At 38.7% G+C, this 21798-nt stretch overlaps 1 protein-coding gene across 1 annotated transcript in view; it reads right to left on the bottom strand.

Moving 5' to 3' along the window:
- med14 (mediator complex subunit 14) overlaps positions 1-21798 on the bottom strand; it is a 60308-nt gene that overhangs the window by 24603 nt on the left and 13907 nt on the right. The window contains exons 8-16 of the mRNA XM_052014702.1: positions 21024-21156; positions 18714-18864; positions 17416-17527; positions 16852-16977; positions 15457-15535; positions 14924-15083; positions 14006-14206; positions 4201-4335; positions 3139-3215 (exon numbers count right to left, since the gene is read on the bottom strand). Of these exons, the coding sequence (XP_051870662.1) occupies positions 3139-3215; positions 4201-4335; positions 14006-14206; positions 14924-15083; positions 15457-15535; positions 16852-16977; positions 17416-17527; positions 18714-18864; positions 21024-21156 (1174 nt within the window). The remainder of the gene's footprint in view (positions 1-3138; positions 3216-4200; positions 4336-14005; positions 14207-14923; positions 15084-15456; positions 15536-16851; positions 16978-17415; positions 17528-18713; positions 18865-21023; positions 21157-21798) is intronic.

The following is a 21798-nucleotide window of genomic DNA, read 5'->3' on the forward strand; positions in this document are numbered from 1 at the left end:
TTTAGTATAAGTTTACTACAGAAACATGGATTTTTGTGGTTCAGAACCAAAACAGCAATCATGGCCTAGACTTGGTCTAGATTTTTGCAGATGCAAGAAAGAGTCATTCTTTTTTTTTGGGGGGGGGGGGTGGGGGGGGGGTGCGGGGAAGAAATCTCCATTTTCAGTCTCACAGGAAAGAGTTCACAGAATCCTGATAAACATTACAGTGGTACATGCTCTTTAAGATGAGACAAGATATATCTTTATTAGTCACATGTACATCAAAACACACAGTGAAATGCATCTTTTGTGTGGAGTGTTCTGGGGGCAGCCTGCCTGTGTTGCCATGCTTCTGGCACTAACGTAACATGCCCACAACTTCCTAACCCATATGTCTTTGGAATGTGGGAGGAAACTGGAGCACCCTGAGGAAACCCATGCAGACACAGGGAGAATGTACAAACTCCTTACAGACAGTGGCCAGAATTGAACCCAGTCACTGGCATTGTAATAGCATTACACTAACCACTATACTGCCATGCCTGCCCATTAGCAATGAGCAAAGAGTTTTAAAATCTGTTTCAGTGTTGATAATTATTGCATTAAGTATAGAATTAACTATGTGTAAACGCATTATAAATAACTGCTCTCAACCATAATGGCAACAGTTTGAATTATTGATCCTCACATACGATCATACAGGGACTATTTGAGTCTTTAGTTCTGTGTCCAAAACATAATTTACACCATTAGCAAGAATTTCATGAGACCATTATGAAATCTGCTTCTTTACAATTTAATCCAAATTTTAATTCAGGTCTGTATTTCACTTACTGAAACAAACAGAACAGATAAAGCAAGAGAGATTGGGAGAAGTGCACCAAGTGGCTGCTGCTATCAAGCAATAAAATTTTAAAAGGAAAACAGAAGTTTATAATACAAGCCTGACAACATTTAGACTTGAGACCATTTTGAACCAAAAGAAGGCACCTTGCCATAAGACAAGTAGAATTGGGCCATTCAGCCCATCGAGTCTGCCCTGCCACTCAATCATGGCCGACTTATTTTTCGCTCTCAAACCCATTCTCCTGCCTTCTCCCCATAACCCTTGACTAATCAAGAACCTATCAACCTCTGCTTTAAATATACCCAATGAAATGGCCTCCACAGCTGTCTGTGGCAATGAATTCATCAGATTCACCACCTTCTGGCTAAACAAATACCTCCTCATCTCTGTGCTAAAGGGACGTCCTTCTATTCTGAGGCTGTGCCCTTTGATCTTGGACTCTCCCACTACTGGAAACATCCTCTCCACGTCCACTCTATCAATATTCCGTAGGTTTCAATGAGATCCCCCCTCATCCTTCTAAACTCCAGCAAATACAGGCCCAGAACCACCATACGGTCCTCATGTGTTAACCCATTCAATCCTGGGATCATTCTTGTGAACCTCCTCTGGACCCTCTCCAATGCCAGCACATCCTTCCTTAAATGTGGGACCCAAACCTGCTCACAATATTCCAAATATGCTCTGACCAATGCCTTATAAAGCCTCAGCATTATATCCTTGCTTTTCTATTCTAGTCCTCTCAAAATGAATGCTAATATTGTATTTGCTTTCCTACCAACTCAACCTGCAAGTTAACCTTTAGGGAATCCTGCACTCGGGCTCCCAAGTCCCTTTGCACCTCCTATTTCTGGATTTGCTCCCCGTTTAGAAAATAGTCTACGCCTTTATTCCTTCTACCATAGTGCACGACCATACACTTCCCTATGCTGTATTCCATCTGCCACTTCTTTGCCCATTCTCCCAACCTGTCCAAGTCCTTCTACAGACTCCCTGCTTCCTCAACAATACCTGCCCCTCCACCTATCTTTGTATCATCCGCAAACTTGGCCACAAAGCCATCAATTCTGTCATCCAGATCATTAACATATAACGTGAAAAGTAGTGGATCCAACACCAACCCCTGGGGAACACCACCAGTCACCAGCTGCCAACCACAAAAGGCCCCCTTTATTCCCACTCCTTGCCTTCTGCCAGTCAGCCAATCTTCTATCCATGTTAGTACCTTTCCTGCAGTACCATGGGCTCCCATCTTGTTTAATAGCCTCACGTGCAGCACCTTGTCAAAGGCCTTCTGAAAATCCAAGTAAACAACATCCACCAACTCCTTTGTCTATCCTGCCTGTTACTTGCTCAAAGAATTCCAACAGATTTGTCAGGCAAGATTTTCCCTTAAGGAAACCATGCTGACTTCAGCTTGGTTTTCATTGGGATATTTCCATGACACAACATTTTGTTTAAAGTAACCAAACAAAATTTGTTAATGATTTCTATTAGATGGGAATATCTAATCAACATTTTATACTTGTTTGGACAAGATTTTTTCCTGAGTAAGATGAAGTGTTAATTTCCAATGCACATTTTCAATCTAAAATTATTTATTGAATTGTAATAAATTACCTGGGTATAGTTCATCAACCGAATAATTGATTATTAATATTCTCTTGGAGATGTTTGAATCCCTGTCCATATGCTTTTTAAGGAAAGCGCATTACGACAGACTAACCACTACTCAATAGACCAAGGAATCAAAATAAGATCTCCAGTCTTCCATGATCTTTTCGTAAAGTTGTCTGAAAGCTCAAGAATGACTGATATCTGATGTGACGCAAAACTAGAATATGCTTGTAAAATACAAATCTATCAAATCTATCCAAATTTGTAATAAAATACACAAGTGAAGGCATTATTTGATGTTCACATTGTGACCCAGAGTGATAATTCCCAACCTTAATTTTAATGTTTACTTTAGTACAAAACCTCCACAACAAGGAAACACGTTTCATGTTCTTGTACAGTTTATGTACAATTTATGTTTTGTGTGTTCTCTAAATCTACGTGCCTATGATGCTGCTGCATGCAAATTTTTCATTGTACCTGTACCTCACTGGACTTGTGCATATGACAATAAACTCGACTTGGGTTAATTGTTCAGCTAGAAGTTAATTAAAGGAGGACACACAATGCTCCCTCTTCCACTGAATTATTAACAAAGCAAATTCACCAAATTGAAGTAACATAGTGCAGGTAACATGCCTCATTTCACCAAATGCTGAAAGAAGGACTGTGGTTTTGTTTGAAAAGGTTACCTCAGTATGCGTATAGCATGACTGCAGCTATCTCCTTCCACTTGAACTCCTTGGTGAGGAATCTCCATAGCAGAAAGCTTTAAAACAACAGATCAACTTAGCAACTCAAATGTTTTTGTTTTGAAAACATAACTGCAGCAGAAACAGTCAATTTATTTGGACCCTCTATACAAATAAAACTAGAAACATTTCAGTGCCGATTTACAGATGTAGAAATTAACATGGACATAGTAAAACTTCACATTAACAAGTGCAGTGTTGAGCTCCACACTAAAGGAAAGATATAACAGTTTGAAAAAGACATAGCATTGATTCACTGATGCAAAAAAAAAGGCTCTCTTTGAAAATGTTCATGTTTTCCTGTAAGATCACAGGTTGTCAAGGGCAACTGGTTAAAATTATGAAATAATGAAACAATAATAAATCGGAACAGATTTATCCCAGATCAAGAATAAGAGAGTGGTGAGGGTTAAGGCACAAAATGTTTAGAACAGACTACAATAGAAAGCTACATGAATATAAAATGATTTCCATTGTTAGAAGCAGACACAGAAACACCAATATTTAAGATTGGATCTGATGGATTGAAGAAATAGATAGACCGAAGGTATATTGCAGTGGGTGCATTAATGTGATTAGAATTATTTATTTGTCTGTAGGGAAAACATAAATTGGAATTCTAATGAAAACCTCTTCTATTTCTCCCTCACAGATGCTGGCTAATTTGCTGACTATCTCCAGCATTTGTATTACTCACTTTTGTGCCTGTATAACAGCACAGCAATTCTCAGAGAACTATTCAAAATCAAGTCAATTGCCAGATTTGGGCAGCTTCACATTGAATTGGCAAAATATACAGCTTTCAAAAGTACAGCCGTCTTAAAAGAAAAAGCTGTCCATAAACCAGATCAACTTGCTGTCAAATGTCAAATCAAGGGCATGCATCTATGATTTACTGGCATTGTATGCTTTGTTATAACTTGCAAATCTTCAGTGCCACAAATTTACTGTAAACTGATAATCAAAAATAATTGCAAAATAAGAAATTCTAAAGCTTCTTACCTCACAACGAAGTCCAATAAAGGGCATGTTTGTGTCACACATTGCTACAAGGTGTGCTAGGACCTTATTAAAGGCACACATTTCCCCTGTCCTCTTGGGTTTTTTCGCTTCTGTAGGTCCTTGATCAGCCAACAGCTATAATTTAAACATACCTGTCAATTATCAGAGGGTTTTAAAACCAAAAATCAAGCTTGCTTCCAAAGGCAAACTTGGGTAAAGCATTGGTTTGTAGTCTGGAACAGCACAATTCACAACTGCATTCTTGTCATGGAATGACTCTAAAGCTCAGAAATCCCTGGTAAAAGGTGTACCATTTTACATTGAAGACAACATTATGCCTTATGTGCTGTGCTGGCAATCAACACAATTTACATGTCACTCAATTCTATTGCAAGTTAGTCCAAAGTCCATCATGTAAGTTATTGACCCATTAAGCAAGAAGCAATTTTCCTAAGCCTTTGAAGATTACAGTCTAATCTTCAATGGTTTTGAAAGGGAAGAACATAAGGAGGTGCTGCACCACAATCATAAAATATGTGCTCATTCCAGTCCCTTCAAATCTGGATGTTATACTGACACCAAGGAAAGGCATCATGCACAATAGCCAGAATGAGTTAATATTTGTTTTTAAAATGTTGTTGGCAATGCCCTTAGCCAGTGCAAATGTACAGCATTGCTCCTCTCAGATTAGTGTCATCAATGACTACTGCCCATTTGATTCATTTCCCCTATCGAACCTTATTTTGTGGATTAGCATTAGCTGAGGTGAAAAGTACCTTCCTTTAAGCACCTCATTTCATTCCAATGCATTCATTTAAAATACTCAACCATTTTTCTCCAAGCCCCACTACATCCCGTGACATCTTCCCCTTTTACATCCAGCTGCTTCCATATCATATAACTCAACCAGAGAGGTTTCTTATTTTCCCTTGCCTTCAAATTCATTACCTTTATGCCCTCACTAAATTTTCTTCTCCAATTCATTTGTAGCCACTCTCTCAACCTTTACCTCCCATAACACTCGTCAGTCAGAGCCACTTGCAACAACTACTTCTTCATTCCCACTGATCATCCTCCCTACCTAAAGGGTCAACAACTTGCATAACCAGAAACAGAATGGTTACCAACTCCAGCTCAGCTAAGCGAAAGCTGAATGGAGAATGGACAATGCAGACTGGAATGTGGCAAAAGTAACCACACCATTTAAAAAAAAAGGAGGGAGTGAGAAAATAAGAAAATACAGACAGGTAAGCATAACATCAGGAGTAGGGAAAATGCTGTAGTCTATTACAAAGGACATTCAGAAAACATAAGCATGATTCCAAGTCAATATGGATTGACCAACATGAAGTTTTTTGAGCATGTTAACTGGTATAGATAGTGGAAAACCAACAGTCACAGATTTTCAGATGACCTTTGATAATTTCCCCAGATAAGAGGTTAGTGTACAAAAGTAAAACACATAGGAATGGAGATAATATACTTGCATGGGATGAAAATTGGGTGATTTGCAGGAAACTGATAAGGAATAAATTGGTCTTTTTCAGGGTGACAGGATTGCTGAGTGGGGCACTACAGAGATGAAATGCCTCAGCAACAGCTGCTTACAGCAGATCTCAAAGAAATCTACACAATTCTAACAGACCTAGACAAACTAGATGGAGGAAGATGCCCCCGATGGCTGGGAAATCTAGAACCACCCATTACAACCTTGAGAAACAAGACAGGTCATTTAGAACCACTATGAGAACTTTCTTCACCTCAAGGGTAATGAACCTGTGGAATTCTCTACCACAAAAGGCAGTGGAGGCCAAGTCATTAAACATATAACATATTCAAGAAAGAGATATATTCTATTTCTTAATGCTGAAAGGATGAAGAGATAGGAACAGGTGGATACAGAAAGAGGAAGTAAATGATCAGCTATGATGATACAGAAAGGTGGAGCAGGCCCGAAGGGCTGGATGGCTTATTCCTGCTCCCATTTGCTATGCTTCTACTTTACATAAGATGCAATGTTTTGCTCTATATTCGGGTTCTGCATCTTCCAAGGCACAATCCACTTATATCCTCTGCACTAACATTTCAGAACACTCTTCTTCAGTACCTTATTGAATCCACCCGATAAGCAAGGATCAGGTATTGCACCCCTGCATGTTGCAGTTCAATTTCAGCACTAAAATGTGGCACCATGAAAGTGATCATTGAGATTTTCTACTTCAACCTCTCCCTTCTGCAACCACTAAGTTCTTTACGTGCCTTCATAAGCACAGATATAAAACAAGGAGCAAAATGTACTAAGACATGGCACTAAAGGTTGGCCAAAGGATTTGTGACATTCACCAGCCATTCATCTTCATAAACACATAGGTAACTCTATAACCATAAGGGTTTTAATTCAGATATGGATTAGGCAAACCTAATTAGCAGTTAAACTGTGGAGAATGAATTTGTGGTAAATATAAGAGAATTTTCAAGATCACTATATTGAGGAACAAACAAATGAACAGGCCATTTTAAAGCTAGTATTGTGCAATGAGAAAGGGTTAATTAATATGCTGGTTAAGGGGCCTTTAGGGAACAATTGTCATAAAGTTACAGCACTTCATATGAAAAAATTGAAAGTGATTTCATTCATTCTGAAACCAGGGTCTTAAATCTTAATAAAGCAAACTACAAGAACGCAAGTTGCTATTTGGCTATAGTATATTGGGAAACTAAAAGGTTTGACAGCAAGCAGGGCTTATTTGAAGAGCTGATACACAGTTTACAGGTAGTACTTTTCTCTTCAAGGCAAACAAAAAAAAAGCAGGAAAAGTTAAAAATAACACCAAGTCAAAGAAAAGGACATAAAGTTGCCAAAAAATAAGCAGCAAGATCAAGAATTAGGACAATTTCCAGAAATTAGCAAAGGTAGGCCAAAACGTCGTTGAGGATGAGGAAAGGAGAGAACAAAGGGTGACACAAAGGCAGAATTCCAGGAGCTTCTAGAGATATCTAATAAGGAAAAGACTAGCAATAGTTAATCCCTTACAGATTGATACAGGAGAAATTATATTGAGGAATAAGCTAATGGATTGAGTCGCCATGCACAGAACATTCTGCAATAGGGGAAGACTACGGGTCCAGAGTAAACGCACTGAAAGAAATCAACACAAGTAACAAAATTAGGACTGGAGAAACTAATGATGGACTGAATAGCTCCAGGACCTGGATTCTCTCTCATAGAAGGTTCATCCAGAAGATTAAGATGCATGGGATCATGGTGACTTGGCTGTTTAGATTCAGAATTGGCTTGCCAATAGAAGACAGAGGGCAGTGGTCGATAGGACTTATTCTGGCTAGAGGTCCATGACCTGTGGTGTTCCTCAGGGATGCGTACTGGGACCTCTGAAGTTTGTGTGTACTGTTTATACACACCTGGATGAAAATGTAGATGGGTGGGTTAGTAAGTTCACAGTCAATACAAGGATTGGTGGTGTTGTGGATAGTGTAGAAGATTGCAAAGGATACAGTGAGATATGGATCAGTTGCAGATATAGGCGAAGTAGCAGCAGAGGGAGTTTAATCTGGCTAAGAGTGAGGTTTTGCACTTTGGGGGATCAAATGTAAAGGGACACTAATACCGTTACTGGCAAGACCCTTAAGAGTTGATCTACAAGGTCAACAAGATCTACAAGTTGACCTTGAGGTCCAAGGCCATACCTCCCTGAAAGTGGCTGCAGAGGTTGATAGGGTGGTAAAGGTGGCTTATGGCATGCTTACCTTTATTAGTTGAGACAGTGAGTTAGAGAATCAGGATGTTATATTGCAGCTTTATAAAACTCTAGTTAGGCTGCATCTGGAGTATTGCATTCAGTTCTGGTCACCCCAATATAGGAAGGAAGGGGAGGCTTTGGAGAGAGTGCAGAAGAGGTTTACCAGGATGCTGCCTGGATTAGAGGGCATGTGCTACAAGGAGAAATTGGACAAACTTGGGCTGGTTTCTCTGGAGCAGTGGAAGCTGAGGGGAGGCTTGATAGAGGGTTATAAGATTATGGATGCATAGATAGAGTAGACAGCTGGTATCTTTCTCCCCAGGGTCGAAATGTCTAATACTAGAGGCCATGCATTTTAGGTGATGGGGGGCAAGTTCAAAGGAGATGTGCACAAGTTTTTTTTAAAACAGAGTGGTGGGTGCCTGGAATGTGCTGCTGGGGTGGTGGTGGAGGCAAATATGATAGAGGTATTTAAGAGGTTCTTAGATGGGTACATGAATGTGCAGAGAATGGAGGAATATAGACATTGTGTGGGCAGAAGGGATTAGTTTAGTTAGGCATTTAATTACTAGTTTAATTAGTTTCATACAACATCATGGACCGGAGGGCCTGTTCCTATACTTTACCATTCTATGTTCTCTCTACATCCTGGTGTTTTGAAAGCAGTGGCTATGGAAATAGTAGATACACAGGTTCCAACATTAGTTTCTTGTACAGTGCTCACAGTTTGGAAAGTAGCGATATAACCCCACTACTTAAGGAAAGAGAGGAAAAGAAATGGGGGTACTATCAACCAGTTAATCTATCAGAATTAAGGGTACTGCTAGAATCAATTATTAAGGAAATAGCAACAGGGCACATAGAAAATAATAGGATTGTGCAGAATCATCATGGGTTTATGAAAGAAAATTCATGTTTCCTAAATGTGTCAGAATTTTTTGAGGTATAACCAGATACAAGTTGATGTGGTGCATCTTGACATTCCAAAGGATTCATTAAAATGCCACACAGGAGATGATCAAATAAAATTAGAGGTCACAGTATTGGCGAAAAATAATGGAGTGGATTGTTACCTACAAAACAGGGAGGAGGAGTAAGTGGGCCATTTCCTGGTTGGGAGGCTGTGACCAGCGAGATGCTGCAGGGATCAATGCTGAGACCACAGATGAGACCACAAATCAATGATTTGAACAATGGGTTAAATTGCAATATGAACAAGTTTGCAAATGACACGAAGTTGGATGGCGGCGTGGGGTGTGAGAAAAATGCAGGAAACACGAATTTAGGGGATTTGGAGGAGGAGACATTTAAAAAAAAGGCACAATAATGTTTAAGTGATAAAGATTGAGAAGTTTTGGTGCTCAGAAGGAGTTAGGTGTCTTTCTACACAGATCGACACTCTCACGTTTTTATGTAGATTGAGCAAGTAATTAGGAAGGCAAATGATATGTTGGCCTTTATTGCAGAAGGATTTCAGTACAAGATTAGAGATTTATTGTACCCATTACACTGAGCCCTGGTGAGACTGTATTTGCAATACAGTGTGTAGGTCTAGTCTCACCATCCATGGAAGGAAAGTGTTGCAATAGAGGAATGCAGCAAAGATTCACAACACCATTTCCAGGGATGGTGGGCATGTCACATGGACAGAGATTGACCAATGCCTATGCTCCCTTAAACTTAAACGAATGCAAGCTGATCACAGTGAAACATTTAAACTCCTTAAAGGCCTTGTCAGAATAGATGCACAGTTGATGTTTCCCCATGGCTGTGCGTCTGTAATCAGGGTCATAATTTCAACACATTCAGGACAGACTGGAGAACAAATTCCTTTCCCTAGAAGGATAGTGAATCTTTGAAATTCTCTACCCAATGGGGCAGTGGTGGCGCAGTTGCTAAGTACAATTAAGACAATGATTTTTAGGTATTAAAGGAATCGAGGAATTTGTGGTTAATGCAGGAAAGTGGTGTTAAGGTAGAAGATCAGCCGTGATCTTACTAAATAGCAGAGCAGGAACGAGGAGCTTCCTTCTGCTTTTGTCATTTATGTTAATGATTCAAACTTAGGCAGGCAACAAATGTAAAAAATACATTTAGTACATAACAAATAGCCTATTCCCAACAGTCTAATGGCATTGCACTTTCAGTAGGTGGAATGAAAAGACATTTGACATCATGACTGTCAATCAACTGAACTTGAACCCCTGGATGTAGATTTTAATTGCAGCGCACAATATTCACCACTGGGTGGCATTACAGCAGCGAGTTCCGATCAGAACTGGACCCTGACCAAAAGATTTATCATAGAACCTGACCACGCAGAAGGTGGTTTAAAGTCAGCCTTTGTTCCTGTGCTGCTTTATTTGAAAGGGTTATCCATATTGACACAAATTTTTCATCCCCAAAATCATCCCTGTGCCTTCACCAAAAGACAAGTTCATTATACTCCATTATATTAAACATTTACGAAAGGATTTACTGATACTGGACACATTCCAAAGAGATGAGCTAGGGTAGTTCTTGGGCTAAGAGACTAGTGCTTTGTATGTGCCCCCATACTACTTGCATCTATTCTTACTGATACTGTGCCTCAGGCTTTCTCCAGTTACCAGCCACATACAGTGGCATGCAAAAGTTTGGGCACCCCTGGTCAAATTTCTGTTACTGTGAATAGCTAAGCAAGTAAAAGATGACCTGATTTCCAAAAGGTATAAAGTTAAAGATGACACATTTCTTTAATATTTTAAGCAAGATTACTTTTTTATTTCCATCTTTTACAGTTTCAAAATAAGAAAGGAAAAGGGCCCGAAGCAAAAGTTTGGGCACCCTGCATGGTCAGTACTTAGTAACACCCCCTTTGGCAAGTATCACAGCTTGTAAACGCTTTCTGCAGCCAGCTAAGAGTCTTTCAATTCTTGTTTGGGGGATTTTTGCCCATTCTTCCTTGAAAAATGCTTCTAGTTCTGTGAGATTGTTGGGCCGTCTTGCATGCACTGCTCTTTTGAGGTCTACCCACAGATTTTCGATGATGTTTAGGTCAGGGGACTGTGAGGGCCATGGCAAAACCTTCAGCTTGTGCCTCTTGAGGTAGTCCATTGTGGATTTTGAGGTGTGTTTAGGATGGTTATCCTGTTGTAGAAGCCATCCTCTTTTCATCTTCAGCTTGCTTTTTTTCTTTTACAGACGGTGTGATGTTTGCTTCCATAATTTGCTGGTATTTAATTGAATTCATTCTTCCCTCTACCAGTGAAATGTTCCCTGTGCCACTGGCTGCAATACAAGCCCAAAGCATGATCGATCCACCCCCATGCTTAACAGTTGGAGAGGTGTTCTTTTCATGAAATTCTGCACCCTTTTTTCTCCAAACATACCTTTGCTCATTGTGGCCAAAATGTTCTATTCTAACTTCATCAGTCCACAGGACTTGTTTCCAAAATGCATCAGGCTTGTTTAGATGTTCCTTTGCAAACTTCCGACATTGAATTTTGTGGTGAGGTTTTCTTCTGATGACTCTTCCATGAAGGTCATATTTGTGCAGATGTTGCTGCACAGTAGAACAATGCACCACTACTCCAGAGTCTGCTAAATCTTCCTGAAGGTCTTTTGCAGTCAAATGGGGGTTTTGATTTGCCTTTCTAGCAATCCTACGAGCAGTTCTCTCGGAAAGTTTTCTTGGTCTTCCAGACCTCAACTCGACCTCCACCATTCCTGTTAACTGCCATTTCTTAATTACATTACAAACTGAGGAAACAGCTACCTGAAAATGCTTTGATATCTTCTTATAGCCTTCTCCTGCTTTGTGGGCATCATTTATTTTAATTTTCAGAGTGCTCGGCAGCTGCTTAGAGGAGCCCATGGCTGCTGATTGTTGGGACAAGGTTTGAGGAGTCAGGGTATTTATAAAGCTTTGAAATTTGCATCATCTGGCCTTTCCTAACGATGACTGTGAACAAGCCATAGCCCTAACAAGCTAATGAAGGTCTGAGACCTTGGTAAAAGTTATCTGAGAGCTCAAATCTCTTGGGGTGCCCAAACTTTTGCATGGTACTCTTTTCCTTTTTTCACTCTAAAATTGTACCAAACAAAAATAATATACTAATCTTGCTTAAAATGTTGAAAAGAATGTTTCATCTTTAATTTTATGACTGTTGGAGATCAGTTCATCTTCTACACACTTAACTATTTACAGTAACAGAAATTTTGTCCAGGGGTGCCCAAATTTTTGCATGCCACTGTATTTACTAGCAGTATTGCACCACATTGGGAATTCTCATTCTTTTAAATTAACTTTTTTGCTGACCAAAACAGGATTACAAAGCATTTGCAACTGACATCACAAAATTGAATCAGTCCAATACTTATCTATGAAATGTGAATAATTTTCTCTTAGCCAAACACACATCCTTGCCCAAAACTTCTTTCCATATCTTCAGGAATTCACACATACATGCTATAAATTGTGAAAAAATGTGTTAAGAAAATCAAGGACATCTAACCTTCATTCGGTAACTTCTATACTCAAAGGAAAAGGAATAGGAAGGCAAAAAGGGACAATGAAATATCATTGGCAGACAACATTAAGGTGAGTCCCCAGGTGTTTTGTAAGTATATTAAGAGGAAGACAGTAACCACGGAAAGAGTCGTTCCTGAGGATCAAAGAGGGCAATCTGTGTGGAACCAGGTGATGTGGGCAATATTCTAAATGAATACTTCTCATCTGTATTCATGCAAAAGGACATGGTAGAGGGAGAGTTCAATGCGAGGGATGGCAACATGCTGGAGCGCATTAGCATTAAGGAGGAGGTGATGGATACCTTGGGATGCATAAAGGTGGATAACTTCCCTGGGCTTGATGAGATGTATCCCAGGTGTATCCTAGGAGGCAAGGGAGCAGATTGCTGTGGCTTTAACTGACATTTTTGCGTCTTCGTTAACCATACCAGATGCCTCAAGATAACAGATTTGCTCCTTCATTCAAGAAGGGCAGCAGGGAAAAAAGGGCAAATAGTCTTTCAGAGGTAAAGAAACTACTGGAAAAAATTCTAAGGACGGGACTTACCTTCACTTGAAATGGCAGGGATTGATTTGGTATAGTCAGCATAGCTTTGCTTGTGGAAAATATCAGCTCACAAATTTATTTGACTTTTGTCATTGAGGAGATAACTAAGCATATTGATAAAGGTCTACATGGATTTTAGTAAGGCCTTTGACTAGATCCCATATGGTAGGCTGGTCCAGAAGTTTAGACCCCATGGGATCCAGGGCAGGCATGCAAATTGGATTCAAAATTAGCTTGAAAATAGGAAGCAAAGGGTGGTGGTGGAGGGTTGTTTTGGGATTCTTGCTTAAGTCTCAGTGTCTTCGACAGGCAGCACAGGTGGATTAGGCGGTGAAAAAGCCTTCATTGGCCTTGGCACAGAATACAAGAGCTGGTCATCATGTTACAACTTTATAAAAGTTTGGTTTGGAGTATTATGTGCAGTTCTGGTTGCCATACTATAAGGAGGATGTGATTGCACTGGAAAGGATTCAGACAAGATTCACCCCTGTATGAGCATTTCAGTTACAAGGATAAACTGCATAGGCTTGGTTTATTTTCCTGGAGCAGAGGAGGTATATAACATTGGGGGGGGGGGAGGGTGGGGAGGAAACAGATAGGGTCGATAGTAAAAATCTTTTTTCCCCTCATGGTAGATATGTCTAAAGACAAGAGGGCATAGATTTAAGGTGAGGTAGGAGGTTTAGAGGGGATGTGAGGGGAATTTTTTTCCCCCTACACAGAGAGTCATTGGAGTCTGGAATGTGCTGCCTGAAAAGATGATGGAAGCAGACACTCTCACAACATTTATGAAGCATCTAGACAAGTATCTGAATCACCAAGGCATAGAAGGCAGTGGACCCAATGCAGGTCAATGGGATTAGTGTAGATAGGTACAATGGAAGGAATGGATATGGTGGGCTGAAAGGCCTGTTCTTGTGCTGTACAATTCTACAACTCCTGTAACATCTAGTAATCTCAAGCCTCAGTTTTAATTCAAAATCCAAACCTTGTGCTTGTCCCCAGCCTTGGCATGCTTCCCAGCTTTCACATTCAGCACTAGGTCCTCAATGTTTGGTTTGAACTGTTGCAAAAGTAGTGCAGTGGGAGGACAATCATCTGGATCAGTTAGCCCTTGACTTAGAGAGAGAAAATAATATTTATACTGCAAGTCTACAGGGCATCCTGGCTTATCTTCCATTTCCACAACCTGAAAGAAAAACAGAAATGTTATTACTTAATCACCAATAAGAACTACTAAAAACAAAACCTATTCCATAAAATTTAGCAACTTCAATTTGATTTGAATTGGACAATTTGAACATTTTACTGCATATACACACTTACTGAACTTGGCAGTTAAAATAGACAAAAAAAAAGGTGAGAACAGTACATCAACGGTCTTACATTCTTCCACGTAGGGATTAAAGAATATTACTGGTGGTCTGACAGTGTGCCAGCATCCTACCATCTTGGGCTGAGAACACTGCATGACAGGGGCCAATTTGGAAGGGAAGAGTAAGGAAACGTGCTTACTAACAATAAACTAGTTTTATAATTATCAATGTGACCAATTCTCTTGTAGCTAAAAATTCTAAGTTTATAAATATTTTTATACACAGGTGACTCCCATGTTATGGGGGAGGTTTCATTCCTAGAAGATATGTTTTCCATAATGTGAAGCTGCATCACCTGTACACACACCAAAAAATGAAAGTAGAACAAAATAATAAATGTTATGTTTATTTACTTTTCTTTTCCACATAAATTTCATAAGAGCGAATTTTTATTCCGTATCCCCAATTTTTTTGGCAGTGATTTGTGAATTCTGTAACGGCAGATTTCCATTACCCGAACAACCATAATGTGGGGGTGTCGCATGTATAATATTTAGAGAAGGATGGTTTTATCAATGAAATAAACTTACAATATAATACTGAGGAAGACGTGTTAGCTTGATGAACAGTTTGTGTTTTGAGAGGTTTCCAACTGGATGAGAGGAAATATTTGAAAGATGTAATGTCTCACTGCAGATGGTGGGAAGGTGCTTCACAGACTGTCTGCAACGTTGTTGTCCAAGCCAAAACCTGAAGGGCAATTTTTTGTTTTAAACGTTAAAAAGTAAGACCACATTTGAAAGAACATCACCCAGATTTAACAGAATATAGGTACTCCCAAGCTTATGAATGCCTGATTTATGTTCATACAAATGAGCGTTTGGGGAGACCAGCAGATGGATCTGTCAGCTGCTGCAGGCATCTTCTGCCGTGTGGAAACTCTGTTCATGCTGCATTTCTGACTTGTGAATTGTTCAGGTTATTAATAAGAAACAGAAACAGAACCCTGTCATAACTGAGGGATGACCTGTAAATGTAAAGGAGTAGTTTTCCCCTTTCCTTCTGGTTGTTTCTTATTTCCTCCCTTCTACTAAGTTCGAACAAATTAGTATTTCATACTTACTTCAGTTGCTGAAGCCAAGGGATAATTCGCTTCATCTCATCATTGATGGACTTTTCAATATCGTCTAATGTAGACTGGTCTGATAAGAACAATGACAATGCACAATAAAAGGACAACATAACAAATAAATGAGACATGATTGGATCATGTGGGTAGCAATGATAGAAATTTAAGAAAATGTAAAGAAATAATTATCACACATTATTTATAGTTGCTAATTTAGTTGCTTTTGTTTTTGCTGTGAAATTATGTGCATATTTGCAATTCCAGTGTGCAGATCATGAAAACAAATCTCAAATAATGACGAGGTCTCCTTGCCCTGGAAATCATTAACTTTTACTTTCCAAAATATGCATTAGGAATTCTTGTAAACTCATTGAATTCTTGCCAGACTGTTGTCAAACTGCTGGCAACTTTGAGATTATCAAGCCACGTATCTGTGTCATCACCAAGACTATCTAATTGCTACCTCCATATAATTCATAACCTCACATCTCCTTCAGATCCATCTGCTCCCAAAACCTTCATCCACACCTGATCCACTGTTCAACAATGTTTCAATTCACCCTCCATGAATGCAACATCATCTAAAGCTCTACTGTCTACGTCCAAACTTCAGTCAAGCTGCATTCACCTAACAGCACTATTCTTGCTGACACAGTTAAGCACGACCTTTGTTTTAAAATTCTCCTCTGTTTGTAATTCCCTCTATAGCCCTGTTCTACCCTACTTCTTGATATCCCCCAGCCCTAGAAATGCTCATATTTCTGGCCTCTTGATCTTCTTCAAATTTAATCACAGTACCACAAGCAGCTGCAGTGTCAGCTGCTAAGGCCAAAAACTAAACCTTACCTCTAAATATCTTTCATTTTTTAAACCAACTCGAAGTAAGGCTTTTGTCACATGTCCTTGTACATTTTGTGTATTAGCATCATATTCTGCTACTGTAAAAGCACTTTGGGATGTTCTGTTACAATGAAATGTGATACAAGCGAGTTGCTGCTATAAGGTGGACGCCAAGACAAAATTTGAAAACATATTTTAAATAATCACAACTTTAGCAGTAAACTTTAAATGTCTAATTTACTTGACAAAGAACAGTTCTATTAGATACTTAATAACAAGCCTGACAGCTGTCCATCTTCAATGAGCTACATAGAAATTATTTTTGTTTGATATAGCTGAACTATTGGTGTCTTAAACTTATTTTAAAAAATACACTAATTACATTTACTTAATTTATTTCCTTCTTCCAACAAAATTATTTATTCTGCATTGGTTATGAAAAATTAATGCTTACTTTACTTAAATTGTTGCCCCTAACAAAAACACCTCACATTTTTTTAAAATGTATTTTGCGTTAAGTTTCAATGGTACACAGATCTATGCACTTACCAATCCCATATAACATAGGTTGAAACATTCCTGAATGCAGATCCACAAAAATATGAAGACATTCAGATCGACCACAAGGTTCCAAGACTGGAATTACCAGTGTTGGCAGGGCTGTCTCAATAAAGGCTGAAAAGGTTAAAAATTAAAAGTCACAACTTGGAAGTTGTTTTTTTTCTTCTTCACAGGTATAAATAGTGACTACATAAGTTGCTTTAAACCTCATAAGCTGAATTTTCTCTTGCAAATTGATTTTTCTTCCATCTGCTTATGTCAACTATCCCAAAATTAATCTTCAACTATAGAACATTATCATTATGTCATCACGACAGATATTCTCATCCATCTATCTGTTCTGAAACCCAACTATCTAAATCAACTTTCATACAACTCTTTACAATGTTCCAATTCTGCATCTCTTGCAGGCAGTAAATTCAGAAAATACTGAGAAATCTGCTAAAAGGCAATTGTAGAGAAGAAGCAGCATTTCATTCATATTCTATAAAAATGTGATGTTATTGAAATAATAATCTTATTTTCCCCAAGAATCATTATTGTGTAACATACAGTTATCATTATGATTATAGCTCTTCAGAATGGCTTTCAGCTCCTGTAGTTTCTGATGTGAACGTGCGTGGACACTGTCAATCAAAAGCTTCTCTACAGAAAGGTGGTCAACCTGTGGAATAGAGTAGTCATTGGCATTAACAACTCATTTTTCCAAGTCCATTTGAAATCAATGTGACCACAAATGATCTGGAAACAATGCTACATCAATCAAGGAACTGTGAATGTATTTATTATTCTTTCATATGTGTTAATGTTTTTTTCAAATTACACATTCTTCTTTGGATAAAACAGCATTCAACAAAGTCCCTTCCATCAACACTTATATTGGCCACCAAGACTTTGGGAGGTAAAGCTTTAATGATAATGAAATATTCCCACATCAAAAGACAATCATATCCATTGGTTGCATCAACAATTCTTGGAAATGGATAGCGAGAATATTCAGATTCTCATCTCATAGGCTTCTCAAAATTCATTAAAAATTTGTGTAATACAAGACAAAATATGACTCTTGCTTATAAAACAGATTAATAATAAAATAATAGTGCTTGACACAACCCAGCATGTGCCCCCACAGCTGCACCATCTGTTTGTGGGCCCTGAAGGATCCAGCTTTTGAATGCTGGAGCCCCCCACTCCACAATCCTTCCACAAGGCTGAATAGGCTACATGGTGGTAAGTGGATATCAATGATTTAAGTAAATGTCCTTTAAAAAGTAATTAAAAAGCAGTAACATTAGTTACCAAACACTAACCTATTACAAATTTGCTGAAGATACAAATAAAAAGTGAAACTAAATAAAAATAAACAAAAACTTAACCTGTATGATGCAATAACCCCATTCTAAATGGAGTCCGGGGTGGAGCAGGATGTCAGATGTGCTCACATCCAACCTTCAGTGTGTTCTGCACTTCTGTGCCACAGAGCACAGAGATGAAAGCAGACAAAATGTCAGAGGGCAGATGTGGCCGATCCCTACTGAACTAACACTCACACTGGAGCTCAATCCAGCCCAAAATCACAACATATCAGACTTAAATGAGTAGATCTACTAGTTAAAGATATTTTTCTTCAAAGAAGTACCTGTTCCCAGAACCAAATAAGTTTGTTTTGCTTCAAATTGCAAACAAAATACATACAATTACATTTATAGTATATGAGAATTAAGGACATTAACCAATACAACCATGTAAAAAGGCCCATGCTGAGAAATGAAATTGTACTGTTTTCTTTCCAACTATAATTGATACAGGAAAATTAAATTAAATTCACAGGGACATAAATATCATATTACCTTCATAGCACGTTCTATTAATTTAGAATCACCAGCTGGCAATGGTGGATCATGAGATATTTGTAATGGTTTTGAGCAGTCATTCTCATCAATCTTTATCATGACCTTGTGAACAGAAGCACTGCCCGTCTTCCTTCCCAAGACTTGCTGGCTATATATGATATAAAAACCCAGTGAATGATAAAACGAGTTTTATTGTATAAAATCATCTCACACAGTAATTTAGTGGTTATCACATTCAGATTCGGAAATTAGATAATATATAGACTTCAGAACAAAACTTTAAAAGATGAAAAGCCCCTCAACCAGAGACACTTGTAAACAGTGTAAAGCAGATTGACAGCATGTGCATTGGGAGCCATGTGGACACAAAATTTCATGCATCCATGGGGCTAGAACAAAGTCACAGAGCAAATACAGGAGGGATACAGACCCTTCGGCCCAACGAGTCCATGCCGACCACAGTGCCCAACCAGCTGGTCCCAATTTCCTGTGTTCGGCCCATATCCCTCTAAGCCCTGCCCCTCCATGTACATATCCAAGTGCCTCTTAAATGATACTACTGTACCTCAACCACTTCCTCTAGCAGCTCGTTCCACATACTCACCACCTTGTGTGTGGAAAAAGTTGCCCCTCAGGTCCCTTTAAAATCCTATGCTGGTTTGACTTTCCAAAATGCATCACCTCACTCTTAAATTGAAATCCATGTGCCACTCCTCGGCCCACTTCCCTAACTGACCAAGATCAAGAGAGTGTCCATAAGGCGTGGGCCTGGATCAGCATGATACAGCACATAATCCTGCTACACAATCAAGTAGTAACTTTGGTATGAATTAATTACTAAATGGTGTCAATATTCAGAATATTGATACTTGCACTTTAGGATAGCAGAAGGTTGGCCCAAAAGTTAGAATTTCGAATGTCTAAACACAACATTTCAAATTAAACTGAGATCCCACAGCTAGTGCTCCAGCAAATAGGTTCATCCCACTCACTGATATGAACACGTCAGAGTACTATTTTGTTTCATATTCATTTAGCTGTATACTAGCGATTTAAAAACAAACAAATAATGATGGAAATACTCAGCAGAAGATAAACAATAATTAACATTTCAGGTCAAAAACCATACCTTTTTTAAAAAAAAACTCTTCCCAATTCTGATGAAATGGGTTTTAAGTGTAGAAAAGAATGGGTTGGGGGGGGGGGGAGAGGGAAGAGTAGGGGGATTAGGGGCAGAGCTAACAAAGAGGAAAGTTCATGATACAGTGGAGATTGAACTGGAGAGACTGGAGTGGCAGTTCTGCCAAATGAAAGAGCAGATTTAAAATAAACTGCAGATATAGGAAATCTGAAATAAAAGTAGAAAATAAAATACTCATGTCAGGCAGGGAGAGAAACAGAGTTAACATTTCTGGTCAATAACCCTTCCTCAGACCTGAAATGAGACCCAAGTGTTATTTGTACAGATGCTGCACGAACTGCTGAGTATTTCCAGCATTTTCTGTTTTTACTGCCAGCTGAAAGAGGGCGAGAGAGCTATATCCACAGGCAGTGACAAATGAGAGCTCAAATACCAGAAAAGAGAGGGAGAAAATGCAGAAATATGCAATACATGAATAACCATGCTAGTGAAGTACCTCACATGGCCATCATTCACTTTTTCTTTTCCTCCTGACTTGACATTTCAGACTTCATTCATTTTCTGCCACATCTTTACCATCTTCTTTCAGCCATCACCACCTGTCACTCACTCTTTCCAGATCTTCAGCGTATCACACAAATTTTTCTTTTCGTCTCTCTACACCCCACCACCTAGCCACTCCACTCTCTTCACCTTAAATAGCACTTAATTTACAACTCTTCCTAGTTCTGATGAAAAGTCCTGGTGTATGAAAGTTAATCAGCTAATGGAAATGTTTCTATCTATAAAAGTAAAAGACATATGAGGCACTAATCAACCGATCAGTCAATCAGAGTTTGAGGAAAAGCACTCTTCATTCAATTCCAGTCAATACAAATTAAGTATGCCAACGACTGGATTTCCAATGAAATTTTCAATTTTCTAATTTATCTAAATAAACAACAAGCACAAATACGTGATTTTAATGACCATTCATGAACTTTAATTAATCCTTCAAGATCTAATGAATTAGTTAAATAAATTGGTTAGAATAGCAAATTGCAAGTCAAATCATGCAAGTTTACTTATTCTTAATACTTAATTCACAATGCTTCTCTGTGTACACCAAAGTAATTAATTTCAACATCTCAAAAACTCAATTTGCAACATAATTATGATTTACTCACTTCCAAACAACCAAAGTCAGGCACTTTCCAGGTTGATACCGTTCGACCTGAACAAGATCACCCCAACGTTCACGGATTAGCATCTGTGCCTGCGAGTGTAAAACTTCCAGTTGCAATGACAAACAGAATGAGTCTAAGATAAAAGGTTAAGGAACTCTTAAAAGCTAAAATGGACAATAATCATTGATGCAGTATCGCAATATTATTTCTTATTTAGCAAAATGAAGATTAACGAAAAAACTTTTCTTGTGCAAACATCTATGAAGAGAGAAACTGAATTAATGCGAGGAGAAAATGAGAAATAACCAATTTCTAAGCTGCAGAGAAAGTAGTAGGAGCAGAGCAAAAGGAAAGACCAGTGGAATAATACAAGTAGTCACAGTGCCAACTCAACAAGGATGTTAAAGGCCAGTGAATAACAATCTCTGTGGGAGGTATAAATAAAGATGAATGAAATCTAAAATTCCCAAAAAGAGGGCAGAAAACAAAAACTGAGCTGGAAATCTGAGGTAGAAAGCTAAAATGGCCGACTATATTAAATTTAATATTGAGTCCGAATACAAAATGCTGGAAGCACTTGAGAGTTAACATTGCAAGTCAAAGGTCATTCATCAAAAATATTAACTGTTTCTTTCCCCCCCCCCCCCCCCCAATAAGCAGCAGGACCTATTGAGTGCTCATTGTATTTTGTTTTTATTTCAGATTTCCAGCACTTGCAGTTTTCTGATTTTCAATCAAGTCTTGATTACATCTAATTGGAAGCTGAGGTGCTGGA

This window comes from Pristis pectinata, chromosome 4 (assembly GCF_009764475.1).
Source record: "Pristis pectinata isolate sPriPec2 chromosome 4, sPriPec2.1.pri, whole genome shotgun sequence".
Lineage (NCBI taxonomy): Eukaryota > Metazoa > Chordata > Chondrichthyes > Rhinopristiformes > Pristidae > Pristis > Pristis pectinata.